At 42.4% G+C, this 24016-nt stretch overlaps 1 protein-coding gene across 1 annotated transcript in view; it reads left to right on the top strand.

The window, feature by feature from the left end:
* EGFLAM (EGF like, fibronectin type III and laminin G domains) overlaps positions 1–24016 on the top strand; it is an 81618-nt gene that overhangs the window by 31749 nt on the left and 25853 nt on the right. The window contains exons 7-13 of the mRNA XM_075136611.1: positions 4611–4777; positions 13377–13492; positions 13737–14073; positions 16588–16688; positions 17957–18057; positions 19713–19857; positions 22345–22534. Of these exons, the coding sequence (XP_074992712.1) occupies positions 4611–4777; positions 13377–13492; positions 13737–14073; positions 16588–16688; positions 17957–18057; positions 19713–19857; positions 22345–22534 (1157 nt within the window). The remainder of the gene's footprint in view (positions 1–4610; positions 4778–13376; positions 13493–13736; positions 14074–16587; positions 16689–17956; positions 18058–19712; positions 19858–22344; positions 22535–24016) is intronic.

Here is a 24016-nt window from a genome sequence, read left to right as displayed (position 1 = left end):
GATTATATATTTGGAGAAAGTTCAATGAGCCATAAGCCCTAATGCAGTTAGAGGTAAAGATTTAACTTTAAGCTTCATTGTCTTTTGCTGCATATAGTTTTAATTACTATAAAATGTATTAACATGAGTTAAAGCTGTAAAATTAAACCAATCTAAAACCAACCAAAACAGTGCAAGTAAATTTAGAATTAAGTCCTCTTATGTCAAAGAAATACAATATTATCCTGTGCTTTTGCAAAATTAGTGACTTTCTTATGCAAAACTGTAATTTCTCTTGGGTGCAGCATAAACCTCTAAAAATGATGACATTGTTTAAATCATTTCAGTCCCCTTAGAACCAACATTATGACTTTAACCCTAGAAAAAACATGCTAGGAGACTGAGACGGGGGAAAAACACTCTTTTCATTTGCTCAACTGTGATATTGGGAATTAAAACCTCATGAAAATTCAATACCGTAATTGTTTGCATGTACCAGAATCTAATCAGAATCAGAACTAACCGGCACTCTGTTTCTGCTCGGGGTCTAAATTTGGGCCTTTATTTAGGCACTTGCATGGGTTTGCCTTGGGACCTTTCGGTTTGCTGTAGGCAGTGGAGGGCTGCAAGCGGTTTCAGATGTAGACAGGCTGGGCTAACTCAGGCTCTGCCCTGCTGCTGACTAGAAGAGGACACTAAGGAGACCACAATCCCAACTTGGCTAAATGGTGAAAATCAGGAGGGTCTCACTGCTCACTGCACAGTTCATAGGGAATGTGTAGAAGAGTGTGTTAAACCCAAAATAGCCAATGGAATCTATGGAAGGTTAATAGTCTGCAATAGTGTTAATAGTCTCTTGCTTTATGCTGGGAAATATTTTATGACAAACAGCATTCTTATGAAAGCTTATGAAAGCCCCTGGACTTAAGCATACTAGTTTAGGTGTTTTTCCTAAAGATACTATAAAAAATTAATTCTCAAAAATGTCTTGGATATTTTCACTTGAGTACTCCAAATATTCAAATTTTTAATCTGTTGAATGCCTACCCAGTCTTCTAAACCCGGAGACTAACTTACCCAAATTTTTATAGTCAGCTAGCTTCTACAGAACTGCATGTGTTTCAGCAGCGTACCCCTTAGAAGTAGTAGGTCACATTCTTTTTATCTCCTTGGACTTACAGCTTTCAATATTAATCTCGACACACAGGGGAAATTTTTCAGTATCTCAGTAGTGACATGAAACTTCTGCTGCAATGAACTAGGTGGGTTCTGCTGATAAAACTGGGGAGACTTATCAGTATACAGGTGTTAGGATGGAGCAGATTCAGCATAGTGTTGTGGGCAGATTTCTTGATTAGTTTGCAGCCTTCCCCCTAAAAAAAAGGTGTATCCCTGAATCCATTCGGTGTTGAACTAGCTGTCCCTGGCGCTGCGCTGAACCGGGCAGTCATATTTGCTTTCATTTGCAAAGAACCCGAAACAACAGATCTGACCAGGGAGACGCCTCCTAATGCGCAGCAAAAGTACCTTTAATACTGCTTTCCTGATTAATGCATGAAGCAGATACATCTGCCTCAACATTTACCTCACTATTGTACGGGTTAAATCCTCGAAAAGGTAATTAATGAAGAAAGAGGAGTGGAAGACATAGATATTAGGGAGAAAATTCTTAATGTTAGACAGCATCAGAGTAATATTTAACAAAAGAATGAGGTTAGAAAATGGTCTACTTTTCCTTTGCTCAGAGTTGAACTGGCGTGTTGGCTGATATATTTTGTAGAAAGTGTCCCAATAAAGATAAATAATAGTAAATACTAAAAATAATATCCTATAGTGCATTATTGTCTGCATTGAGTATTTTCCATAGTGAATAAGAATATATTGTACTTGTCACCATATTTATTATTTGTAGGAATATTTTTTAAAAAATTTGGTAGAGCTGAATTTGCCACTTGAGATGAGAACGAACACGGCACAAAACAACAATCAAAAACCGTATAAAAATTGGATTGCTAGCAGGTGCTTCACACTGTTAAATCATTTCCAGGTGATTTTAAGAGGAAGTTCAAGTGAGTATAAAATTGCTGCTCTCCGCATCAGAAAGATTTCCTTTCCTAAATTGCATCAGTCCCCAGATTACAACGTAAAGTAATGATCCAAATGTTTTGGGTACGTTTGGGGCAGAATTCTGCCCTCAGTTTATATCTGTCCAGTCCTATTGACTTTACCCATATGTTTATTATCTTAAGACCACTCTGACTTTGTCACTGGCCAGATTCCTACTGCATGGCCTTTCTGCACTGAAAATGCACAGCTGTAACTTCAGGAGCAGAAAATGCCTGTGGAAGTTGTCTGATTTCTCCATGCACAGATACATCGTCTGGAGCAGCCCTGCGAGGTCCTGGCTGGAGACAGAGGGATCTGTGCTGGTCCAGGGAATGTAGCTCTGCAGAAAGACGGAAAAAATGGCATCAAAACGAACCCTTCTGGTGTAAACGTTGACACAAACTATACTTTGATGCAAAAAGGACCGTGGAGACAGTTTGCAACAAAATGTTCCCAGCTTAGAAAACACAGGAGCTGGCTGGCCCTGGGCGCCGTCACCAGCTGAGTTTATCGTGCTCCTCTCCCCATCTGTTTGCCATTTTTTCATCTTGTACTTATTTGTTCAGACAGGGAATGTTCTGGAGAAATAGCAAAGGTCGAGTGATAAATCTCCCTCTTTCCCTCTCCTTCAGCTGCAGATGCTTACACATTTACAAGCATTTCCTTTATTATTCACTTCTGCAGAAGGAAGTCTTATGAGAGACAGTCAGTGAAGTTGAAGGCTAGCCTAGGGCGTGTGTTATCTCCTCAGTCTTCGCAGGGTGCAGTACCTCCTTCGGGTCCCTTCCTCAGAGGTGTGCGTTTCCATTCGGGCACAGATGTCGGCAAAGAGACTGTGAGGCAGCTCTTGAGCTAGCAGGAATTCCTTGCATGGGAATTAGAGCCAAAAAAAGATGCGTACAGGAAAATTGAAAACACTACTAAGCAAGCATGTGGAAGGAAGCGATGTTAACAGCTTTCATTTGGAAAACACTATGCATTTTCATTTTGGCCTAGGCTCAGAGAAGGGAAACAATGAAAGAGTAGCCAAAATAAATGCCCTCCTGTCTACCAGGAAATGGTGGTGGCGAGTGACTTAAGATGGTCTGTTTAGCTGTCATTGCATCTTGTCCATTTGTCTGATTTTATTTTTATTTTTAGCAAGACAATGAAATATTTGCACCCTGTGTGCCATTGCGCACAGGAGCCAGGCAGCTGGGAGCTGCTGCTTTGTCACTGCATTGGCCCTGCTGGCACAAAGCAATGAAACCTCAGTGATCAATAAATCTTGTATTGACTGGTAAAAAACCCCATACATTAACTTTGGCATTTCCTTCCAGCTGCAAATAAACAAATACAAAATGCCTGCCTTGTGCTATAATTTTCATTGGAAGACTGTTAGGGACATTTGCAGCTAGTCCTGCATAAACATTGGTAGATTCAGGGAGCACTTGGAGGTTATTTCCTCTAATAAATATCGCACAGACATCTTACAAAAGGACGCTGGAATAATTTTCTCTGAAAGTCACTTCTGTCCCTATTTTACTTTCATAGGCTTCCATTTGAATATTTTGGGTGGCCTAGATTTAATGTTTACATTTTTATTTTATTTGTATTTGTTTGACTTCTCATTCCGTTCTCTCTTTGGTAAGAAGAGACCACTTTTAGAGAGTGTAGAAATCGTGTGAAAGCATCAGAATTCTCTCTCGGAGTACTTGAAGTAGCCCTCCCCTTTCTGATGTCCCTCTGCATATGAGCTTAAGCATTTGAGACCAAACTGCCATGTGAATGGTTGTACTGATTTCGGATGGATTATAACGGCACTTAGAGCAAGCTTTTATTGGCAGTTGGCTTCCAGTATGAATCAGGAATTAACCAAGATTTTTCCAAAATTCCTTTGGAATTTTGTTGTTGTTTTGGGAATTCCCAAAACATGGCAATTTTGTTGCAAAATCCACATATATAGGACAGGTTCCCTGCATTATTGTTCTGGCTTTCGTTTTTTTTTTCCTGAAGAGAAGACTTCGGATCCAGATTTTCCAATGTGGGTGGATTAACCTGATTGCCTGGGAGATCAAATGTTAGATTCTCATCCTTGTATATGTTTGAAGGGACTTTTGGCATTAGAGCATAAACTCTTAGAAATAAATCAGGATTTTTCCCTCTGTTGCCAAGTATTGTTTTATACAGCCAAATAGGAGATTGGAACTGCTAGTAATATACCTCCATTTAAAAACTGTGAACCCAAAATCCATGAAAACAGATAAACAGAACTTAATTTGTCAAACTGTCCTCTAAACAACCTCCTTGGCTTTATAAGCAAAATCTGAATATTGGTTTTGTATCACCGAATAGTTTTGATATCACAGGCTTCGCAGCTTAGTAATGGTTGCACAGTCTGGCCCCTTAAGAATGAAGGATTTCAGTGATGATTTAGCAGGCTTATATCTCATTTATTTTGTGTATTTTCCAGGAAAGTTTAAAGGCAATTAATTTATACAGCCAGCTTTAATTATTTATGATCTTGGCTTTTTTTGATCCTGAAGGCCAGACCTTGACAGCAATTGGACGGTAATAAGAGAGCAGATCCAGATGGAATCCATGGTTCTCAAGGGACTTCTCCCAAATACCAAGTATCAGTTTGCTGTCCGAGCAGCAAACTCCTATGGATCCAGCCCTGCCAGTGCACCAAGCGACATCATCCAAACGTTCAGTGAGTAGAACCACCTTTTTATAATTAAAGCTATATAAAAATAAAGTATATCTGTAAATACAGTGCATCTGGGGTCGCCTGTGGAGGGCTGCTGGTGGAAAGAGTCGCTCGCCAAGCACAGGCACCCCCAGTCTGACACCTCTCGGTCCTGTCCGTAGAGCTTGCAGCATCCTGTGAAAGTCAAACCACAAGGAAGGATTTGAAAAGCTCCAAGCAGAAGCGCTGTCATGCCGTTTCTCTGCTCTGGAGGTCATTGCCAGATATTTTTGGATTACTACTTATTGACTTTTGTGCTGGCTTCATGCAGAACCGATAAGTGAATATCATGGGGAAAAATGAGAGAGACAAGTCTCTTTTTTTTCTGTTCTTTGAAACTGAACTGGGTTGACGGTTGGACACGATGATCTTAGAGGTCTTTTCCAACTTTAATGATTCTATATTACATTTATAATTTTAACAACTTGGAAAGACCAAAACAAATCTATACTGTTTTCTGAGGAGTAAGGCTCAAACTATTAAGCACAATCATGAAAATAATGACATAAACAAGTAAGCATCCCTTTTTGATCAGAAGCTGCATAGCAAAAATATTAGATGAAAATGCATTCAAACATATTTGAATAATCACAACTTGTTAACAGTTGTATTCACATTTGTGTAGCAATGCGGGCCATGCACGTTGCAACAAGGGGTAGGTCCTGCTCACGTCTCCCGATGGCCTTCCTCAGAATATAGTCCTCTGTCAGTGCTAGTGTCTCTGTGGGCTGACTTTGTGATGCTGTTGCTCCTCATCACCCCCAAAGTCATAGCTGTATGTGAGAGTCCCAATCAAGCTGCCACAGAGCACGCTGGGAATCGTACATATCACGTCTCTCGCACAGCGAAAAACCCACAAAGAGAGTAGATGCAGGAAGCAGAGCCAAGGCTGGCAGGTATGGGGACCAACTGAGCTGTATCCTTAATGTGCCAAACTTTTTATTATGTTTAAAAGGTTTCAGTACTTTTGAGTTCCAGTTTTGAAGGCATTTATAGGGGACGGAATACCACACAAGAAAATGCCTGAGTATAATTTTAGCAGATTAATGAACTATAAAAAAGAGCAACAAACCTGACTTCTTTTCTTTTCTCACCTGCACGCTCAGTTGCAAATCATCTTTAATTAACTGGTACAAAATGAGCAGCTGATATTCAGGTAGGACTGTGAGCTCTGCAAGAAGAATTTACATGCTGCAGAAGTGTGGACCACATCCTTAGTGATCCACCAATTTAACCCGCTAAGGATTTATTTCGAAATTGCCTCCCTATCTTGGAATCCCTTGTTTTCATTGACTCTTGTATGGCAGTTTCCATTCTCTTTTCCCTTCTGTCATAAACTCAATCCCTTGAAGAGTTTGCATGAAGTTTGTTATGGCTACTGAACTCATAAATTTAACTTCCGAAGCAAATGTTTGTGAAAACCATGAAGGTGCAACGTGCTCTGCGATTCCTTGGCCCCTGGATCCTCAAGGGTCAGCCCCTGCTGCCTCAGGCACGTTTGTGTGGTCCTCAGTATCCTGTTTATCTTTGGATGTGAGTGGCTGCATTCTTTGGTCAGAAAAGATAAAGTGTTTAGCTCTATTAATAAGGGTGGAGTAGTCTTCATGCTGCGCTTATTACTGCAGTGTTCTAGGAAAGCCACTTTGCCTTTGGAAACCACCTGTTGTGCACAGACCTGTCAAGATGGCTCTAAAACATGGATTTTTGTCAGTAGAGCTTGGAATCACGTTCACGCCTGGTGTATATAAACACTGATTTCTGGAGAGGTTCATAGGGGGCATGGCCTTGACACTCTGCCTGGATCAGACCTGAAAAGTGAATGCATTATGCATGTTGCACTGCTCTCTGAATAGGCTCAAAAACTCTGTGCTGGTCCATGGTAGGCACATGGGTGCTGCTGTGGCTGAGAGGGCTGGCAGTGCTTGAGGGAGACCCTCATGAGTGGGCAGAGCTCCTGTAGCCTGGGGCCACATCGTGTCCGTGATGTGCCCCAGCCCTGCACCAGGTTGCTTGTACTCAGGGCTACTTTAGCAAACTCTGGGTCCTTTGACAAAGGCAAATGTGGTTCCTTTGCCAGTGTGCTCTGAGTTTCCAGAGTATATTTTGCAAATAGGCTTAAAAACTACATGTAGCCACTACCCATGAAAGCCTGTATTATCTTGTGGATACCTGTCTTCATAACAGCCAGCTTTTTGCAGAGCAAGGAGTGGTGCTCAAAGGCAGCAAAGGATGCGTGCCGTTAGAAATAAGTTCTGTGGCTTTCTGGAAGCGGGAGTGTAACTGAGTATAGCAGCTCTCACTTGGCTTTAGTGGTGATGTCTGTGTAAGAAACTAGTTTGATGTTAACCAGATACACAAGTACATTGTGCATTAGTAGAAAAGCTAAACTTCGGTTGTGAAAAAATTTCTTGATTAAAGCCATGCATAGCCTGAACATTTATTTTTCCCCAAAACACTAAAAAACCCTGAAGAGTGATTAAACCATGGACAAGTTTAATGTAACAAAAAAATGCATGCTGAGTTCAAAGGCAACCAAGAAAAACTTACTCCTAGTTCACATTATGTATCTGCAGGTACCTTCCCCCTTCTAGTAGTCAGAAAGCCGGTAGTTACCTTCTTTGGCCCAGTTAATCATTCACTTCAGTTGCTCAGGTATAGACATTCAGTGGATTTGAGGTCCCCTAGGTCCTGTGGTTTTCAGCTGTCACTGCAGGAGGACATGTGCTTCCCATGCGTCTCCCAGACACCTGACGGTCCTCTGGGGACGTCTCAGGTACCATAATGCGTCTCAGATGGCACCAGATACCTGAATCTCTCAAAGTGCCAGCAGATACCTCTTAGTCACCTATGGTTGCTGGAAGGGTGTAAAACAGTTGGCATATCTGAAAATGATGCACCTTTGCTCTTCGGGGTACGCATTGTAGGAATTATTACCTTCATTATTAAAATGGTACCTCCTCCCATGTAAACAGTGAAACACGCTACAAATATTTGATGCTTTTTTCTGAGTGCCTGTATATTCCACAGAAATGCCTGAAATATCTTAGGAAGCTGGCAGAAGTCCATACAACGCCTGGCTCTTTTGCATTACATTTAGTCCACATAGTGCTGGCACAGAGGTCCTCAGTGTGTTTGGATTTTAAAAATTTGTAGCTTTATGCTTGTATATCCTGGATTTTTATGCTTGTTTTGAAATAGTTAGTGCTTTTCTGATGCTTATTTTAACTGAAGAAAAATTCCCAGCATTATCTCAAATTCAGGGGATCTTCAGGGTCTGTGTTGCATTGCGTAGAGTCTGTCGCAGCTCTTCTAGGCAGGCTGAGACAGAGATGAGTCCTGCAGGCACTGAGTCCACACTACCTGGCGATGTTTTCTGCTAGGGTTTATCTCATTCTCACATGTAATTCTTCTCTCATTTTGGTTTTAAAAGGTGGCTGGCTTTGTAGTACTCTTGACTGCTTTGTTTCAGGTCAGCATAGGAAAACGTTGTCCTTGTTTGCTAAAATGTTCCTCTGAAGGGTTGCTGATGGGATCACCTAATGTGACAGACCTCCCAAGGTCTGTGCAAGTAGAACATGTGGCCTTGATTATAAGCAGTTACCCCCTTACCTGGTAAAAAATGCATGCTTGGTTTATGTTACATTGCTCCATTTTCAGGGAGGAAAGAGAGGGCAAGTTTCCCCAAGGGTTCTGATTTATTTGTGATTTTGTTTCTTTTTTTTTTCTGGAGGGAAATGATGTAGTAAATCAATTTTTGTTGCCTTTCTTAATTACAGATGCAGGTCACAGGTATTTAACTTATATGGTTGTTGGTTTTTGCTATATCAAATCTTTCAATGTGTCATGGACACAATTTACTTGAAAAAAAGATTTCACATATCAAGTTTAGTAACAATGAAATAAACTGTCCTAAAGAATCAAACAAACAAAGTGTCATCACCTGCATCGCTTAAATACCCTTTATCTCCTGGGGAAACAGATGGGCTTTGCACTGTGCCTGGAAGGTCACCAGCCTTGGGCTTTGCCAGACCAACAGAGGAAGCGTCTTCTGTTAAAAATACCCTCCTGCTTGTCTCCACAGCAAACGTGACAGAAGTGGCTGCTTAATCTGGGAACATCCCTTCCTCTGGTCCTGGCCATCACCGCCAGGCTCATACTGAGCAAGGCATTGGCACAGGTGCTTAAATATTCTGCATCAGTGTCTGCTGAGGCTCAGGCACAGGAAAAGGGCAGTCCCTTGGGGCCAAACGTTGATGGTGATGTGTCTTGGAGGTAGCAAATGGAGAAGGTTTTCCACAGAACTGTTTCCCACAGATGTCCAAAGTCTTTACAAAGGCAGCGTCGTATTTATACAGATGGGGACAAAAAGCAAGAGACAGGCCAAGCGATACATAGTGCCTCACTGTGAGTCACTGACAAGAATAAAACTCAGATTAAAATGCCCCTGATGTATTTTGGATTTCGACCTGTGAGGGGTTCTGCATGAAGGCGATCAGTCTGTTAACAGTTCCATTCAATCTGCCCGTTGCAGCGCACGGTGGTCTACCTCCTACGCTCTCCTGTGTCTCCTGATCAGTACGCTGGTGGCCACCTAATTGGCAAAACAAAAGTTTGTGTGGCTTTCTGTTTGTTTTGAGAAAGATTTCTTTGGTATAACTTAATCCCTGATTATTTGGAAGGAAGCTGTCTAAAGTTCATGACCCCCCACAGGTTTTCCATTTAATTATAGAACAGGATTATAGGACCTGGTAAAGGGTCTTAAACAGGCTTCATCTCCTTGTACACTGAAACACTGATTTAATGAAATATAGCATGCTTATAATCTCTGTAGTCATTGCTTTGGTATTTGCGAAGTACCACTTTGCTTAATTGTCCCTCATTTGCCCCCCATTATGAGATGGGGTCTCCACCAAAGCTACACAGTGCTCTTAAGAGATGGGCTTGCGTTGGGGTTTCTCTACAAAAAGTTGTGTTAGCTTCTCTGCTTTCTGTTATTTTGCAGTTTTGTTGCACCATGTCACATGTGGGTATCACGTCACATCCATTCAGCAAACACCAAATGTACGGCAGAGCAAGGTGACAGAGAAGCCAGTGGGCTGTTAGATGGTCTCATCATTTGTGTGTGTACTGACCTGTATAAATTCAGGCATAGTTAGAAAAAAGTACATCTCCATGTCTCCATTACTCCCAGGTCCGTTATATGTTACCAAAACTGCTCACAGATCATCAGGTAGAGTGATATAGCATGTGCTGCCTGAAACTCAGATGGAGCCATGAGGAGTGAAAGCAGAGATTTGAGGCCACGTTAGAGACCTGGGGATATTAGGTCACCTTCCAAAGTTATACTTTTCCTGGTGATGCCAAACTTACATCCTGCAGGTCTTTGAAGAAGGGCCTCAAAGCAGTCTTTTCTACCAGCCATAATAAGCTGTAACTTCTTTGCTCTCTCCAGGCTCTACATGTTGTATCAGTTCAATAAAGGACGGGAATCATTGCCTGGTTTAAAATAGTGGGTACATTTCATCTCCGAAGGTCTTCTGTTGGAAAAGCATCGAACATTTTGGTTTGCCAGATCAAAGCTGCACACCACCTACTTGGGGAACTGCCTGTCTCTCTAAGTTACCAGGTCTCCTTGCGTGCTGGTGGTTATCGATGTAGTTTAGTGATAACTCAAATCAGGAGAGTTACGTTTCTGTAAAACTGGCATGGCATTAAAATCATACCTATACATGTAAGCAAGTGTGCATATCTGAATGTGAATTCAAGACCTAACATTTCCTATGTGTGACTAGGAAGATTCTCTGTATTGCTTCATTCCTGCCATCCCCGTTGAACCTAAATCCCATTAAGCCAATAGAAAGTTTGGTTGAGAAGAGAAAACGTGGCAGAATTTGGACTACAATAGATGTTTATTTTGTAACTTGTGACCTCTAAATTAGAAAATGGAGTTTGTGCATCACAGCTTGTTTGAATACAGATTAGATTGTTTTCTCTGACACATGATTGTGATTTTTCCTTTCCTTTTCCCAGTTTAGCTTTATGGCTTCTATTACTTTTAGATAAATTACAGTTTCGTCTGTTAGAAGAACTGAATTAGTTCTGAAATAGTTTCAGACACACAGTATGAAGGCAATAAGTAATATTACAGACCTGACTTAAAAGCAACAGTATTCCAGTGAGCTGAAAATTGCTGCATCTGCTGGAAGCTGAATTAGTGCTGGACTCTGCTTCATTCATATAATTTCTGTTAAATTGCAAGGCACATTTATAATGTTTATGTTTGAGGGTTTGCACACTGAAATTCTTTTGTAGAAATGCATGTCTTGTAAAATCACTGTTGCCAGAGAAAGAGATTCTGATGCAGTTATGGATGGAAGAGGTCAACCTTGCAGTTGGACCAGATGATTGTTGTAGGTCCCTTCCAGCTGAACTATTCTATTCTTTCTACTCTACCCTACTCTACTCTACGCTACGCTACTCTACTCTACTCGACTCGACTCGACTCGACTCGACTCGACTCGACTCTATTCTATTCTATTCTATTCTATTCTATTCTATTCTATTCTATTCTATTCTGTTCTTCCTACCTGGAGTAAAATTATCCTATGATGGTAATTAAACTGAGTGACTATACAAGTGAATACTAGGAATTAGAGGTTTTGCCCACATTTTGGTAATACCTACTGTTTTCCATAATGAATGCAAGATTGGGACCAGTTCATAACATGCAGTCTGTTTTTCCAGTAGTAATCCTTTGCCTGTGCATTCAGTCACCAGCAGAAATAATCTGGATGTAGTTTGTCCAGTTGGCCTCATCTCATTACCAGTCATAAAGCTATGAGCTCTCTGCTTAGTTCAGTTGGTAGAACTCTGTGCTGAATAATTCTGTTTAATATGCATTTGAATTGTGTTATTTACAGATGATTAGATATACGTGTTAGAGTGGAAAGCTTTATACACATTCTATCCTGGTCTAGCATGTTGTTTTGGTTGCATATGTGTATGCCTCATTACCTCTACTCACTTGCCTCTGATTTTTCTGTATGCTGATGTAACGTGTAAAGCCTGTTGATAAGTACTCCCACAGAGCGTATGGTGGGCGGCCAATTAGCCAGCCAGGGCAGGCATTTGTATCAAGCCCATATGCTTGATTTCATAACTGTCTGCCAGGATTTCTGAGTTGCAGTCACGGCAAAAGAAGAGAGAGTACGATAAGATTTAGACAAGTGCTGTACTGCCTGAACCAGGTCAGTGAGATATTTTTCCTTTATTCTCTGCCGAGGTGGGGGATGGCTGACCCCAGTTAGACTGGCTCAAACAGCGCGATAGCACCGTGCCCACACTGCTCCCTCTGAAAGTCTGCTGAGCCTCGTTAGCTTTTGCTGGCTTCATTGGGTTGTTCAGTGGTGGTAGGGAAGCTCTCACTACCATCAAGTCTCATTTTCTGGTTTGTCAGGTCTCCTTTCCACAGTCTCCTTTGCACTTTGCGTCTCTGCGTATTGCAATGTGAAGGACCTGCTAATTCAAGAGAAAATACGGGCTTGTGGCTGCTAAAATAAACAAGTGCACATGGTCAGCCCGTATACAGGCTTTGTAAAGCAAGGATTACCTATGCTATTTTTAAGTGACCACAACATATTTTGTGGAAAAGGCAAATGTATGAAATCTGTGGTTTAATAGTTATCAAATGTTTGTCTATTAACCTTGCTAAAATGACAAGTAATGATAGTGATGATAGTAATAGTAATGATAGTGATTTTACCTATATTATCTTTCTTCATGACTTCTGGTAAATTTTAATAGCTAAAAAGCATAAACCATTGTTTAAGCAGAATTTGCTACGTAAAGTGCAGAAAAGCACAGATATTTTCTACAAGGACTCTCTTACTGTTTAAACTGGCCGTTCCCAGCCTGGAGTCCTTCACAGTGCAGTTCATCGCTCCAGGGAGAGGCAGAAGCAGATTATGCATGTGAAAAACACATGATGTTTGTACACGTTTCTTTTTTTGAGGTGCTAAATTGTGTTTTAAAAAATAGCCTAAAAATACACTTAGGATGCTAATTTCAGGAGCATTGGAGCCAGTGGAGGCAGATAAAGTTCTAAACAGAATGTGTCAGAAAAGCTATGTGCATGTCTTTTGCTGTCTCAGTTATTTGGTCACCAGTAGGGCAGTTATGGGACTGTGTATTTATAAAAGGGAAAAGTTTGATCTAAAACCAATACAACTATTAAAATGTTGTCTACACTGAAAAGGTTCAGAGCTGTTCTCCTCGACGAATGATGGATAAAAGTCAATTTGCAGTGGGAGAACTGAGCTTTGCCTGCTTTGTTTAGGAATCACAGTAAGTGACTATATGAAGGTCTTCACTTCGTTTTAAGTTGCATGTGTATCACTTGGACAGTCTCTCCCATCTTCAGGCTGACACTTGCATAGTCTGTACAGGATGAACATTAACACCACTTCAGATTTCAGTGTGGCGTATCAGGGGTGGTAAGATCTCAGTTGCTGTGTGTAAAGAGAAAAAAATATATGAACTGAATATGCCAGTTGTGTCTTTTCAGGCTCTGAGGGGTTAGGAAGCGGAAGCTATGGGCATCGGTATATCACAGACACAGTGACTGGTGATGATGATGGATTTGATATCGATGACTCAGACTACGACATCTACATAGAAGAGGTAAATTTCAAGATTCCACTTTGGCATTTCTGTTTTCTTTGTAGTCTAAATACTTCGAAGTGTCTGATCTTGTCAGGAAGTTTAATACCTGATTTTATATGCTCAGATATAATAATGTGGTTGTTCCTTTTTCTTCGGCGAGGATGGATTTGTTACCTCAGATCTGTATGTTGGAAGGTATTAATTTCATTTCCACATAGCATTTTAGGTTTTACTGAATTTGTGTTTCTCTATTTCCTTTCAGCTCAGACCGCTTCCTGCTATCAAAGGAGGCAACAGAAAATTTCTGGTCGAAACTAAGGTCACGCCGGGGTCTAGTTCCAGGCTCCTGTCACGGGTCCTTACAACCACTTCTGAACCTACTACTTCCACTCCCACCACCACACGGCCTTCAACCACAGCGAGGGCGACTACGGCTTGGGCAGCGAGGAGGGGTGGCATGTCTTCTGCAACGCGCCTCTTTGATCTCTCCTGTGATGAGGCCATCTGTTCTGCAGACAGCTTTTGCGTCAATGACTATGACCGGGGCGGCTCGCGCTGCCACTGCAACTTGGGAAAAGGAGGAGAGACATGCGCGGAAGGTAGGTTTCTGCATGCCCTGTGCTGCTGGCTTCTTTCTGTCTGGGTCAAGGAGGAGCTTCGCGATGAACAAACTGAAGTGTGCTTTGGGAATAGCTGCCTGCGCTTCATGGATCCCTGAGGACAGCAGGAGCTTCCACGTCCCAATTCAGACATCGGCCCCTTTGCTTCTCTTTCCTCAGCGAAGTGTGAAGAAGTTATTCTTTAATAAAGCTGAACGCAGACCCCGTGTGAAGGTGCACAGGGGAGGTTAATCCTCCTTCCCCCACCTAGGAGTGGGAGGGAGATGGAGCCAGGTATGTTGGTAGGCTCCCAGGCCTGACAGGGTCCAGCCATGGCATCCACAGCTTCCAGCAGGGACATTCAGCCCTGCTTTGACCCTTGCCTTTTGTCTGCAGCTGAAGCCTTGAACCACCCGCATTTCCAGCGTGGTCCATTGGATGATGCTGATCCTGCAGCAGGGATGTGAGACAGAGCCCCCATTGTAAAACCATCTCTAGAGGAGGCTTTCCCCATGGTCTGCAAGGCAGAAGCACTTGTGTCAGGCAACCTGGTGCATGGGAGGAACAAAACCCCCTCCCCAGTTCCAAAGGCATGACCTGAAGCCTGGGTCAATGTGAGGAGGTGTGGTTGTCCCAGTCAGGACTTGCCACGTATCGTCTCATCTCTCTGCAGGGCAGCTGAGCCAGGGCTGAGCTGAAGGAGGCTGTCCTGCTTCTCCTTCTGCTTCCCTTGCCACCTTCCTGTCCTCTCCCTCTTCAGACCTAACCTTGCCCTTTTGCTGGGTCTGATGTTGAGCTGATCACCTGGTGAGCCAGTCCAGCTCGCTTACCAGACCATAAGCAGGTCACTTTTTTTTCCCCCTGGAGTTATTTTTCTTCTGGTCTGGTGACCAAGGGGTCAGATAAATGCCAGAGCTCGTGCAAAGCAAGCGTCCTGTTGCTTGTAGCGGAGCTGTCCCACCAGCTAAGAAAGAGCTGATCCATCCCTCTGCATGCTGATCTGATCTGCCAAGGCCCTGCCACAGAGCAGAGCATCAGGGACACACATTTCTTCTGCAGGCTCGTGTTAGACATTCGTCATGCACCGTGTCGTGCATTGGGGATGCAGACACTGAGGGTGTTTGATCTTCTTCTCCCAGTGCTGGGGTAAAGAAAGCTCATTCTGAAAACAATCAGTTGTGACTCAGCCACATGGAACAGCTGCAGATGTGATTTTTGGCCTTGATCAAGTATGAAGAGTCAAGGATTTATTTGAAGTGACATAGCTGTATACAAATTGTAGAGCGGGTTTGTTAACGTCAGTCCAAACCCACCATTTTTCATAAGGGAGTGTGTTATTCCTTGGTAAGCAGTAGCATCATGTACCAACATTCCCTTGTACTGAATTTTTCCACAGCAGCCAATATTGTTAAATAGTATATTAATCTGAATGAAAACAGACTGTTCTTTACAATCAACAGCTGCATGGCACTCTGGTCCAGTCAGTTCTGCTTGTGATCAGGGCATGAGTTAATTGCTGTCTGCTGCTGTCTGGTTGCATTCAGGTTTATAGCACCGGTTCTCTTCACCTCAGCCTAAAATGTACGCCTTGCAAACAAAAAAGCTGAGAGGTGTATCCAGATCCAAATATGCAAGAAAAACCCACTCAGTATTCAAATAACAAAGAGGAGTAGGACTCCTCATCCTTCCTTCCTCATTAGACTTAGATCCACTGCAAAAATAAGAATTCAGGCCTGAAATTGTGTCTGTCCTCAGTGCTTCTTAGTAAATGAGCTGCAAAGGTAGCAGTAAGACATCTCTCTGATTTTCTTTTTCTGTGCTGAAGCCAGAACGGTCCTCTAACATCAGACAACAAAGGGTGAGGATTTTGTAACTCCAGCTGAGAAGAGCAACATGAAGGGCCACTGTTGCAGCCAGGGATGGAGAGATGCTGCAGGGACTCTCTTCTCCCCATCACTCCCTTTACCTTCTGTCCTGAGCTGACTTGAGGGAAGTGCTGGAAGCTGCTGGGCTCTTATGAGCCATCCAAGGATTCTGCGGATGCTGGACGCAGCAGTTATGGAGCAGCAGTGACTAATGCAGCGTGGAGTCTGGCCACGTTTCCTGCATATGTTTTTATAATCCTGCGAAACAGAAAATTACTTTGTTGTCTCTGTGTTAAATGAATTCTTAAAAGGAGATAAAGTAGATGGGTTCTGTCTTCTGTAACAAGGATGAAAATCTGGAGAAAGTTCCACTGAAGCCAGCGATTAAACTGTTGAGCAGTATTTGGCCCTCAGTATCCTGTTTCTTTCCAAGTTCACCAGGTCCTTGGGAATAAAAGAATTAGTTGTGAAAGGTGGTGGGAAGACAAGGCAATAGGTTAACTGATTGTTGACTGCTGCTGACTAATGGTTGTCTCTGGAGGAACTCTGCCTTGCATTTTCACCTGATGTTATCTAGCGCTAAATATGCGTATTGATTTTTTTATGGGAGAAAACTGCTAAATGACATGCTTCTGTCTTTGCGTTTCAGATATTATTATCCAGTATCCTCAGTTCTCTGGCTACTCATACATCACCTTTGAACCACTGAGAAACTCCTATCAGACATTTCAAATTACCCTTGAGTTCAGGGTAAGTTTAAGCAATTCCAAGCTCACACAGCAGCTTTAAATTTTACTCACTTATTCTAATGATGTGGACAATGGAACAATACCTTAGCTTCAGTATAGCTTATAATGTAATTGTGGTGAACCTATACATAATCTTCACCTCTAAAGATCTGGCTTCACCTTCAATGAATGCAAATGAAGTTGGTAAACTGAACCAAAATGTTTGCATCCATTATTGGTAGGCAGTGCATGAGAGAATCCCTGGGACTAGTAATACTGGCATTGCAGACTAGTGCAATGTACATTGGCAAGGTTATAGCCATGTGAATGAGCTACAGGCTGAAGTACACCTGGACTTTTTGTGAATTACAGTTTGGAAGTGACATGCAGTATCTTTGCATATAAGAGACTGTGATCTTGTACTGAGCAAAATACTGTCCTATATCCAGAGTTCCTTTCCTATCCTGCAGGTTTTAAGTAGGCATTATTTTCCACCTCTGAAGTTTGGGACACCAGCTACAAATACATGCAAGATACTGAACTACTTAAACTATGGTTCTGAAGTGTACATCCCACAGTGACTTGTGTTAATGCTGTCTGTGTGTTATGGACAGAGCGGTCCATAGGGCTGCCTGTAGGGAGGGTGCTGAGCTCTTGGATGCACCCCTGCTCCCACGTGAGGCAGACTTGCCAGCCTCACAGCCTAGGTACGAGACTGTCACTAGAGCAGCAGCAGTCTGTTGCCTCACTTGGTGATCTGCCCCTCCTCTGGCAATTTGCCAGCTTACAATGCAGGATGGCTGCAAAAAGCCACTGTGTTGGCTGCTATGTACATATGGAGAAATCCTGCCTGCGCAGGTTGTTCGGCTTGAAAAGTGTCAGGCTCACTGAACGTGTGAAGCAGGGTGTGTGTATTCATGTGCAGTAAGTCTGATGTGTCTACACTTAACAGGCTTGCTAGGACATCCCTCCTAGACTTTGTGCTCAGAGGTCTCATATGGGACATGTCTGACAGTCTTTAATGCTTTCAGCCTTGTTTTTAGGTCTGGTAGTATCATACTGTAAGTAGAAGAGATGTTCTTAAATCATTTAAGCATTAAGGCAATGTTTTTCTAGGTTCTTCAAATGCAGGATTCCAAATTGATCAACCAGTTTCTGATTCTGCAAGCTAAAAACTCCATCTGAAAAATGCTGTCTCTTTTCTGGAGAAAAGTCCCCCAGTATTGCTTGCATTTATCTGTCACTGTGAGGCTTAGACTTTGATTTTTCATGTTGATGCTGTGATTGCAGGCTGAATCAGAAGATGGTTTGCTGCTATACTGTGGAGAAAATGAACACGGTCGTGGTGATTTTATGTCACTAGCAATCATCCGACATAGCATCCAGTTCAGGTAAAACCTCCACCCTAAATCTGATGTAAAGAGAACAGACCATTGCTGAGACTTGCTATATGTGATGAATATCTGTTGTGTCTTTGACTTCTGCCCCATGCAGTTGTCTTGGTTTAACCCCAGCCAACAACTAAGGCCCACACAGCCACTCACTCACTCCCCCCGGGTGGGTGGGGAGAGAATCAGAAGGGTAAAAGTGAGAAAACTCGTGGGTTGAGATAAAGACAGTTTAATAGGGAAAGCAAAAGCCGCGCGCGCAAGCAAAGCAAAACACGGAATTCATTCCCTACTTCCCATCGGCAGGCAGGTGTTCAGCCATCCCCAGAAAGCAGGGCTCCATCACACGTAATGTTTACTTGGGAAGGCAAATGCCATCACTCCGAACGTCCCCCATTTCCTTCTTCTTCCCCCAGCTTTATATGCTGAGCATGACGTCACATGGTATGGAATACCCCGTTGGCCAGTTTGGGTTAGCAGTCCTGGCTATGCTCCCTCCCAGCTTCTTGTGCACCTGACAGAGCATGGGAAGCTGAAAAGTCCTTGACTACTAAGCACTACTTAGCAACAACTAAAACATCAGTGTGTTATCAACATTATTCTTGCACTGAATCCAAAACACAGCACTATACCAGCTACTAGGAAGAAAATTAACTCTATCCCAGCCAAAACCAGGACAGCACAAAATGGGCAGTATTACTTCATTTAACAGTTCTTCAATATTTTTTTTTCTCATCCTTCTTTAGTGTGTGGACATGTGCCCTGTTGAACTCTTTTTACTGAGAGCTTGGTGTAAAGGCAAAATAAAGTTTTCTTCAAGGCATTAGTCCGGGGCTCAATGCAATGTTATCAGAAATGCTAGTGAGCCACTGCATTTGCTAAGCTTATGCTATATCGAGCTGTGCATTGTCAATGTTTTTGCTTCACAGGAAAAGGACCTGCAGATAACATAGCAAAATAAAGGATTTAATGCCAGCAAGGGACCTGGAACTTCATCTTGTATCCCTTTTTTAGATGGGAGTTGCAGGTTTTTAAAATGAAGATAGAGGGGGTTTCTTGCAGTCCCATAGATATAAAGCATGTGAAAGAGTATCTCAAGGATCTCCTACTTGGGAGGGTGAAAGTGGGAAATTACAAATCGGGTGATGTGCCTTAGTTGCGTTTCTGTTCACCTGCACTGAACAGCAGTCAGAGAAAATGGCATGTTTTGTGCACATTCAGCTCCACAGAGGCCCTCCTGGAGGTCTCCTTGTCAGTCAGTACTGAATTTCATATAGAATCGCAGAGTTATTAAGGTAGTACTGTCTTTCACCAGGGAGCTAGAAAAATTTCCAAGAGAAATTACTGTGATAGCAGGAACTCAGATTGTAATACGCTGCATCTTGAAACAGTTTCAGCTGTTGGCAAGCTTTGCAATGCACTTGGTACGGCCAGAGGATGCAAAATGTTCTCCATGGGAGAAAGACAGATAATGAAGTTTGCAACTTAGAACAGATCGTATGTAGACCGGCTGTCTAATTTTCCTCTGGTCGGCTAATATGCAGTGTGAAACAGAGAGGTTCCCAGGAGCAAAGGGCATATTTGGAGTCTAAAAACGACTTTCAGTTGTTTGGTTAATGTAAGATTGTCACCTTGCCCTCTTTGTCACATGCTCGTAGGTTCAACTGTGGCACTGGAGTTGCAGTGATAAAAAGTGAAAACAAAATCAAGCTGGGGAACTGGCACAGCGTCACGTTGTTCAGAGACGGGATGAACGGCTGGCTCAGGGTGGACAATGATGCTCCAGTCACAGGAAAATCTCAGGTAGGTAATCCTGCACCTGCAGCTCAACCTTGGGCTCTCTCAAGATTATGATGACATTTTTTCTTGCCAGCAGAAATCTGATCAGATTTAAAAGGTAGACTTTTATTTTCAGTGTTGGGGCATGTAGTGAACCAGGATCATGTACAGACTACTCTTCCACATACGTAGTCTAGAAATCACATAGATAAATATCTCAGCGCTGAATCCCATCACAGTTTCCCTGTTGTCCTCCATCCTTGCTCTGCCACCCTTCTGCCACACTTTGCTGGTCTCAGATACAGGCTGCTGTTAAGTTTGCCAGGTTTTACAGCTGCTGTCCCTGATTGCTTTCTTTTTCAAGCCTCAGAGAGCTGCTCTGCTTCCTCAGCCAGAACAATGAGATGCATATGTGTATATGTATGTATATTTATGTATAATATGCATATAGCCACCCAAGGTTTATATACAGAAATGTAATTACATGTATACCATGGACATAGATTTAAGCACAGTAATGGAGATAGATATTCTGCTCTGACTTATGTTAACACCAGCAATTTCATATGAGGCCTCCAGGATAAAGTATAATAGAGGAAGATGTCTTGACTTGCTCGTCTGTTGCCAGGCCAGAAAACAGAAGTGAAATTAAGGCACTGAAAAAGAAGACAGTTTCAAATTGTTTCAGATGTCTTTCCTCTTCCCTTTCATAATGACTATAGCATGCCATCCCTAGCCCTGAAAAAAAAGCGGCTTCAGACATCTTATTACTTTACACTTTCATGTCCAGGCACTGAAGGGACAAAAATGCCGCACATTGAGTTCTCATCAGCTGGAAATGACAGAGGAAAGGATTTCAATGTCTGCCATGTGTCGCTATGTGTTATCAATGCTATGAGGCTGTGCAAAGGGCAAATGTGAATCAGGAGGGAGATGTCCAGTAAAGACTAATGCCATTGTGCAGCACTTTGGTAAGACTGCATCTGGCTATGCATGGCTATGACCACCCATAGCCAAGAAAGATGAAGTCGAAGAAGTAAACGTGCGATAAAGGGCTAGTAGGAGGGTTATGGTCCACAGAGTCTATTACAAGAAGAGTTTGACAGTGGACACATTTTTCTAGCTGCAGCTGTACCAGAAAAAAAAGTTAATTGCTCCAGGTGCTGCTGTCCACCAGAACTTGCTGCTCCTGTGTAGTATTGTGGCTCCAGTGAGTCCTCCTCAGCCCTTCCTAGTTAGAATGACCTTGATTAGTCTCACCAGAGCGGTAGTCTTTTCTGACCTGGTTCATTTTGACTTGAACAGTCTTAGAGAGTGCCTGCAAGAGAAGTGGAGCTTGACAGACCAAGGAGGGCAGGAGCACCAAAAACAGTGGAAGATGGCAAGCGGTTGGAGACAGGCTGCAGAGTTGTATGCCCACAGCCCTGGCATATGCCCACCATGAAACCCTGTGGACGCCTGAACTCTCTTTAGCCACAGGGTCCACCTGAATTATTTTTCCCTGCTGAAACTGAGATCCCTTTGATGTGTTTCTGCAGTGCACTGTGGAGTGAACACCCGTAGACTCAATAACCTTGGCTTATTTAGCCTGGCAAAATATAGGCTATGGGGATATAATTTATTGTTATAAATACCAGGGAGGCAGGGCAGGTGTGAAAAATCCAGAGAGCTTTTAGGCTTAAGGTCATCACTGGCAGAAGCACACATTGGTAAAAACTGGCCGTGAATAAATGTGGGAATTTTGAATGTTTTCTTTTAAAGGGCAGTGAGGTTTTGAAACAGCCTTTGAGTAGGAGGCAAAAGACATATATTTTGATCAATTTATGGGAGGAATTATGGCTCTGTTGTCCACAATAGCATGGAGTTTGATTCAATGATCCAAAAAGTTTTATTTAGTTTGTTTTGGGGTTTTTTTTGTTGCTTCCTGTGCACTATAGCAGTGTTCATAAACTTGTATGTGTATGTTTCTATAGGCAGATTAAGGTCAAAAAAAAAAAGATGGGGAGTAAATTTGGCAAAGTGAGCAGAACCCCACTGATGTTGTAGTTGTGTCAGTTTATGCCTTATCTTCGTTTTTACTGGTTTTTTTTGTCATTTTATTATTATTCAACACTAAGCACTTGCTGGGTTCTGTGCAAAAGGCAATATTCTATTGGTCTGTGTCCCGCAGGGCTTAAAGTTTAGAAGACAAACAGTTTTAGCAAAAGTAAAGGAAGAAATTGCAACAAAAGACAGATCACAATCCCTCCTCAGAACACAGGATTTCTAAGCTTTTTATTTTGCATTAAATAGTCCATGTTATCACGATGGATGTGGGTGCAAAAAGTAACATCTACAGTGATAGACTGAGTAGAGGAATAAATAATGGAAAGGAATTACCAATGAGCAACCTGCATATCCCCAGACACAATTCTTTGTGGAGGAGAAAAATTGATTATACACAGTGTGGCTTAATTATTTATCCTGTGTTATATCTGTTCTACATCATGTCATCCTCTGTTTTCCCTTTAGGGCCAATATAGTAAAATAACGTTCCGGACTCCCTTCTACGTTGGCGGTGCCCCCAGCGTGTACTGGCTGGTCAGAGCCACAGGCACCAGCCGCGGGTTTCAGGGCTGCGTTCAGTCGCTCAGCATCAACGGAAAGATAATTGATATGAGACCCTGGCCATTAGGGAAAGCTCTCAGTGGTGCTGATGTTGGTAAGTGTAATGGTATGAGGTCTTTAATCAGTGATAAACCAGGGGTTACCTTTTTTGCCTGTTGAAAAAAATGAGCAATGGTCCAGGTTTGAGAGATGGAAGGTGTGGTCTCTATTTTTGGCATGGTATTTCTCTATGCCTTTGCACATTGCTTGTGCTGAGTCTGTAGTAGGAGAGTTTTGTCACATTGTACAAGTAAACATCACTGTAATATACCAAAACTCTTGTGGACGCAGTTATGGAGCACAATAATAAAACCAGTTCTCATGACCAAACAGGAAACTCAGTGTTGCCGATATAATTATGTCTGCACTAGTATTTCATAGAATCATAGAATAGTTTGGGTTGGAAGGGACCTTTAAAGGTCATCTAGTCCAACCCCCCTGCAATAAGCAGGGACATCTTCAACTAGATCAGGTTGCTCAGAGCCCCGTCCAACCTGACCTTGATTGTTTCCAGGGATGGGACATCTACCACCTCTCTGGGCAACCTGTGCCAGTGTCTCCCCACCCTCATTGTAAAAAATTTCTTCCTTATATCTAGTCTGAATCTACCCTCTTTTAGTTTAAAACCATTACTCCTTGTCCTGTCGCAACATTTCTGCCAAGACCTCTCAGGATGCCTCTTCATGCTCCTGACTGACGCAGTCATATCATCAAAAATCAATAGTATGAACGCTGTGTTTGTATTTAGAACACTGTGGACACAACAAAGTGTGTTTTGCTTAAAGGCATCATTGCACTTGTCCAAAGCAATGCAGGGATCTTTCAGACCCACAGCAGTGCTGTGGCCATTACAAAGGGCTTTTCCCCATGAAACCCCTGCTAAGGCAAATAGGTTTTCCTCTCAACCATCCATTGTTTCTATTTCCAGTATGTTTTAAAAATACCATGGAATAAATTCTTTCAACAGCTTTATGAAGTGGTATTATAACATTATCTCCCCTTTACAAATTAAAAGATGGAGAAGTAGGGAAGTTAATTAGCTAGTCCTGTCTTATTTATTCATCTCTATTTCATCCTGTAATGGGCACTTGAAAAAAAGATGGGGCAACAAAATCCTTGCTTTAATGACCTCCCAGTCTAAACAGTTTAGGAGTAAGGGTAAACCCAAGTCAGAAAGCAAGTGGTAAAAGCAGGAAATAGATCCCATATCACTGAACATTCCGTGCCATGCTTCAGCCACAAAGTCATCTTTCTTCTCTTCTATAGCTGTGCATTTGGCATCCCAAGAAGGAAGTGATTAATGGGAAACTTCCTAACAATCACTCTGTATTCTCTAGATAACATGACCAAACTTCTGTGCAATACAAGGGGGGAACAGAGTGGCCGAAGAAGCAGATGCTGAAAAGAATAAGATTTTGGAAGCAGAGAGTAATTTCACGATAGAATGAGAATCTATGGAATTCAGATAGATAGATGAAAGCCCTGCTCAAGTTCTCTGAGCCCTCATCTCTGTTGCCTTTTCGACTGCAGCTAGCTT

Source organism: Calonectris borealis, chromosome Z (genome assembly GCF_964195595.1).
Source record: "Calonectris borealis chromosome Z, bCalBor7.hap1.2, whole genome shotgun sequence".
NCBI classification, from domain to species: domain Eukaryota; kingdom Metazoa; phylum Chordata; class Aves; order Procellariiformes; family Procellariidae; genus Calonectris; species Calonectris borealis.
Note: the sequence above shows the minus strand (reverse complement) of the source record. Positions and strands in the feature narration are given on the sequence as shown.